The sequence below is a fragment of the Oncorhynchus gorbuscha genome, linkage group LG02, assembly GCF_021184085.1.
Source record: "Oncorhynchus gorbuscha isolate QuinsamMale2020 ecotype Even-year linkage group LG02, OgorEven_v1.0, whole genome shotgun sequence".
Taxonomy (NCBI): domain Eukaryota; kingdom Metazoa; phylum Chordata; class Actinopteri; order Salmoniformes; family Salmonidae; genus Oncorhynchus; species Oncorhynchus gorbuscha.
The window spans coordinates 54731027-54736377 of record NC_060174.1 but is presented as its reverse complement, the minus strand read 5'-3'; the positions used below and the strand labels follow the sequence as shown (position 1 = coordinate 54736377).

At 41.0% G+C, this 5351-nt stretch overlaps 1 protein-coding gene across 1 annotated transcript; it reads left to right on the top strand.

The window, feature by feature from the left end:
- The first annotated feature begins 520 nt into the window (after window positions 1-520).
- LOC123993244 (parathyroid hormone-related protein-like) lies at window positions 521-4012 on the top strand. The gene is made up of 3 exons (XM_046295173.1): window positions 521-905; window positions 1434-1555; window positions 2627-4012. The coding sequence occupies exons 2-3, from the start codon at window positions 1449-1451 to the stop codon at window positions 3105-3107; spliced, it is 588 nt and encodes a 195-aa protein (XP_046151129.1). The 5' UTR covers window positions 521-905; window positions 1434-1448; the 3' UTR covers window positions 3108-4012.
- The last annotated feature ends 1339 nt before the right edge of the window (window positions 4013-5351 follow it).

Genomic DNA, 5351 nt, shown 5'->3' with positions numbered 1-5351 from the left:
CATAAGGCTGTCATATAACACAATTACACCAATGAACTCTTCTGCTGTTAATATCTTCTATTCTTTGTTACGAGTGTTGCATGATCGCCACCTTCTTGTCAATTGTGGTCTGTTTGTGTGTGTGTGTGTGTGTGTGTGTGTGTGTGTGTGTGTGTGTGTGTGTGTGTGTGTGTGTGTGTGTGTGTGTGTGTGTGTGTGTGTGTGTGTGTGTGTGTGTGTGTGTGTGTGTGTGTGGTAGAGTGTGTGTGTGGTAGAGTGTGCGTATGTGAGTGTATGTGAGTGTGTGTCTGTGTACGGGGGTGTCAGGAGGTCTGGACTGAGATGGGCAGGGGCAAGGGCAGTGTTTGCAGTTTTACACACTGAGGAGCACTCTCACCTCACTCACATACACACGCTCACACACGGTCGCTTGGAGTGGTCAGGCAATGCAGCAGCATGCTTCACACTTTCTCACCTCCCCTGCTCCTGCTCCAGCCATACAGACATGATGCTGCAGGAGAGCACTTCACAAGATTGTTACAGGAGCTATCAGCATAAGAGAAGCTGATGTGCTGCAGTCTGTGCCTCACATTTTGATTCATATTCCCTCTCCTTTTTCATTGGGATTTGAGAGAAATAAATAACTAAATATACATGCGGTATCGGGAGATCTCTGGCTGGACCTGTCTCAAGGGGGTTTCCCCATGTTATTCTCTTGTCTCACGCTAACGGACAGACAGATTTCTTTTTAAGTCTGACTCTGAACCAAATAGAATTTGGCAGAATAATGTGAGTTTGTTCTTTTTTTGATATTGTAGAGATCTCATTTTGGGATCTTGGAAAGTTTGAAAGATATCTCTTTTGGGGAATTTGTGGACTTAAACCAAACCTTTTGGTGGATAACTTGTTTTGGGAATCTACTCCATGTAAGTATTTTTGTATTGTGTATTTGATGTGTATTTGGAAGTACCAGAAAAGCCTATCTCTGTGCTTCGATGGATTCTTTACTTGCATGATATTTCTGTTGTTGATATTTCAGTATTTTTCTTGGTATTTCAGTATTACCAGGTGGTCTTGTTCAGTAGATACAAATTATGTCAGGTGAAGGAATCAAGGGGGGCTCAGAAAGTAGTCGAGTTTGTCAGCAACTGTATCTATGCTGCCAAGTAAAACCACTAGATAAGTAGCAGTAAGGTAAGCTGCAACTCTCTGAGGACCTACTGTACCACCTACAGTACCTCATTTAACCTTGTTCTTCAATGTGTGTATCTTCAATGTTAAATCTCAATGAAACAGGCATTTTATCTTCCATTTCAATGTTTTTGTTGTTGTTTTCAATGTAAGTTTGCAGGTGGTCATTTTCAAGTAAATCATCATTAATGTACTATGTACATATGGTTCCTGGCGAATGGCGGTACAATGAATGACAGAACGTTGTCTGTTGGGTGTTCCAGAGTTACTGTTCCAGAATGCTGTGTCCCAGAGGCATGTTCCAGCAGTTGAGTCTAGTTGTGTTCCTGCTGTGCTCCCCAGTGCCACTCTACGGGAAACCCATCGATTCTCTCACTAACAGAATGTAAGTCTCTGTTCTCAAAACAAAATGCTTTTACGCACCAACTAAGAAACCCTTTGGTATAGCATCATGGTTTTCCATTGTTGAATGTTGCATAGAACCGGAAAAGGCTGGTAATAATGGCAGTGTATCAATCAATGGTCACGTGTAAACCATGCTCACTTGAATCACATCTAAGGTTGATGTACTGCTGTTTGATGATTTGGGAGAAGAGGTCTCGATATTCTGAAAAGTATACCGTGGTATCGATGTAGAAACGGATGTCAATGGTATAAATAATGAAAAACCTCAAATCAAAAGTAACCACAGATAAAACGACTACACTACACTACTACATTTTGTAGTTCTGTTACATTTAGTTTTATGCTGAAATTATATAGAATAAACCAAGCAAAAATGGGTCATTTGTACATATTTTTGACCAGCATGGATTTGTGTTTTCTCATGTAAAACATTGTTAGCCTTTAATAAAGAACATAGATTTTCATTACACCTACAAAACATCTGGCAAAACATTGACTTTTGTGGCCCAGGTGACATGCTTTGTGGTTGAATATGTGGCTTGTTAGCTTATGTTTCTCTTGTACATTTTGTGGTGGTCAGATGGCTTCACACAGCATACACACAGTAACATGGATAGCCTTGAGCTCTCCCAGGCACTACAACATGCCTTTGTTTATGCTGCCACCTATTGAGATCTACTGGAACATGACCTTGGCTGTCATTCAATTATCAACACCTCACAAGTAGGTTTAGTCAGTCACTATACTGTCAGGTTTATACTGTACTAGACTATACTGTAGGTGCCACAAAATAATAGTTATAATAGAAAATGATAGATCAGGAGAGGATTGTGGGAAAGGTGGACTATTCTCTTAAAGAATAGTTAAAAGTAGTTTTTTATTTTTATGAAAAGAGCCTGTGTTACCGCTTGGCCACAGGCTCTGCACCACTATGAAGCTTCAGATGTGGTGTGGCACAAAGATTCTATTTTTCTTTACCATCTACTCTTACAAAGAGAGTGAGTCCAGTTTAAACACTCATTGACAATCTCCTTCTCCTCTCCCCCTTCAGGAGGAGGTCAGTGAGTCACGCCCAGTTGATGCACGACAAGGGACGGTCTCTGGAGGAGTTCAAGAGACGGCTCTGGCTCCAAGGGCTACTAGATAAAGTCCACACAGCCGACAGCGAGCGAGCCCCGCCTCCCCAGAGTAGGAACAACGCCGACGGGGGCCACATCACCTTCAGCGGGAGCGCCCTACGCCCCCCCAAACCCCCCGGAGGGACCAAGAACCTCCCTCTGAGTTTCCAGCTGGGAGGGGAGGTGGGCAACCTCCCCCAGGAGACCAACAAGTCTGTGGCCTACAAGGACCAGCCGCTGAAGGTGTCCACCAAGAGGAAAAAGAAGGCGAAGGGAGAGAGAGGGAGACGGAGGGAGAGCGAGAAGAGGAGGCGGCGGGCTCGCGACACAACCCTCGTCATGACATGGGAGACACATAGGGAGTCACAGAGGACGCTAGACAGACCACATCATGTAGCCTTTGGGTGGCGCTGAACTAATAACTCTGACAGACAGAGAAGTTCCAGCATGACTGATTGAGATCTCAACGACTCTCAAGCAAATAACTGAAACAGTCTCCCAATACCATAGTGGACATTGTTCTTTGCCCTTCTTGTTTTAATCAGCTGCTTTTTCTATTTTCTATTTTTGCCTTGATATAAAGTACTTTTATATATCCAGAGATCAGAGGTGTTTTCATACTTTATAACAACATATATTACTTTTGCATTCGTATTTATTTAGGTGAATAATATGCAGATCTTGAGATATATCAAATGACAAACTATGCTTTACTCCTTCGCCATTATAATTTGTGAGAAAACGATGTACGACAGGTGCCTTCCAGGGGCTGATCACACACTCATCCAACCAGATGCCCATATGTAAAGTAGAGCATAGGCTACGCGGTAAACGTTACGCATAAAATATTTGTTAACTATACATACTTAAATTCACAAAATTAGGGAGGACTATTCTTTTTAATGCTTGGTGGCTCTTGTGAATATTTTTTTTAAAAATCTGTAGTTAGCATCCATAACAAATATTTCTCCCATAATTTATTTCATTTGAACTGTGTATTTATTTTGTGAATGTATTACGGTGCTGCTGACTTTCGGTCATTTTATAAAAACAATATAATGCACTTTAGATATAATGATGATATCCTTATGTTTTTGTTAAGTTACACAAGTGTTCTCCTTTGTGGTTGATTTTTTTTTATTTTTTGAAAAATGTTCCTTCCTTCCTGTTGATATAAATGCTTCATTTTTAATTTGTATTTATTTTTGTTTTCTTCCATTTATAGTACTGCCCATTATCACCTCATTGACTTGGATGTTATTGGATTGTTCCGTCAAACTCCTCTCCAGTTTTAGAAACTATTTTTTGATCAAAGAAGACAGAGTTGAAACTGTTGGTATAATCACAGACTTATTTCAAGTTTAAGCACTTTTGCACTGAGAGCACCATCATTTCAACAAAAAATCAAACAATTAAAGCTTCATGAATACATTGTGTTCTCTCTACAGACAATGTAGTCCAATCAAATACTGTACCATTCCATTTTCTTATATAAATTCAATTATTGCGCCAATGAGTTACATAGAGTTACCGTAGCCTATCACCAATGAGAAAGTCATCAATATAGCCTATTTGTTGACTATTCAGCATGAACAAGGGACCTTATAAGGTTGCTAATGTCACACTAGAGAACCATGTGGTGTGTTTTAACCCGCCTCTGACTGAATGGACACGTCCCAAATTGGCACCCTATTCCCCATATAGTGCACTACTTTTGACCAGCGCGAGCCCGTCAACATTAGTGCACTATGTAGGGAATAGGGTGCCATTTGGGTCACACAGCTCTATGGACCTGCTGGGAGGGGAGAGAGTAAATGGCACCAGGCAGCAGCGTTAGTACTGCAGCTACATCCTGTCCTAAGAGCCGGTACTGAGGCCATTAGCCAGAGCCAGAGTCATAAACACAGTGGAATGGTCTGATAAAGACCCCATCAGAAGACTGGCGTTCCACACTACTGTGCTGAAGAAATCAATGTAACAATGGAAAAGGCATTAATAACTCACTGAGAGAGAGAGGGGAGGGAGAGGGTGGGAGACAATCAACAGGAATACAATACACGGGAAAGGAAAGTGGAACGTTTTCTTTTGCGAGTAGGTTCTGTATGTATGGGGGTTAAATATGCTGAACATAACACATACTGTATGGAAACCCCCACATAACACACATCAATAAAATGTAGATTATCTCTCTCTAATGTCTACGTTTTACTCATGTGAAAGGTCAGAAAAGGTCCGTGACAGGTTATTTACTTCTTGTGATAAACCCACGCACTTCCATTCAGAAGCTACAGTATTACATAATAATAACCATTGGAATTGCCAAAAACACATTCCTCTGGAAAACTATAAGATACAACAACAACACAGACAACATGAATGAACATAGACATACACCGCAGTCCTTCAGAAACTGTGACTGTGCTAAATTCAGAGTCAGATGTGAGTACTCTCCCTTTAAACTCATCCAACCAGAATCAATTTGACCAGAGTGAGTGATGTTTGCCATTCTCCATAGTCAGCAAACAAAAACTAAGAGTCATAGATTTCACATGCAAGCCACTTTTAACAGTTTTCATTATGGGGATACTCTAAAATAATTCAAAGAATGGCTAACGGATTTACCCATGACGGAGAATACTGCTGTTTATCTTGGTACAC

What these genes read in the sequence shown, in the direction of transcription:
- LOC123993244 (XM_046295173.1), top strand. Translation starts at nt 1,449, where the DNA reads ATGCTGTGTCCCAGAGGCATGTTCCAGCAGTTGAGTCTAGTTGTGTTC. An exon ending in GATTCTCTCACTAACAGAAT is followed by an intron (nt 1,556 to 2,626) that starts GTAAGTCTCTGT and finishes CTCCCCCTTCAG; the next exon opens with GAGGAGGTCAGTGAGTCACG.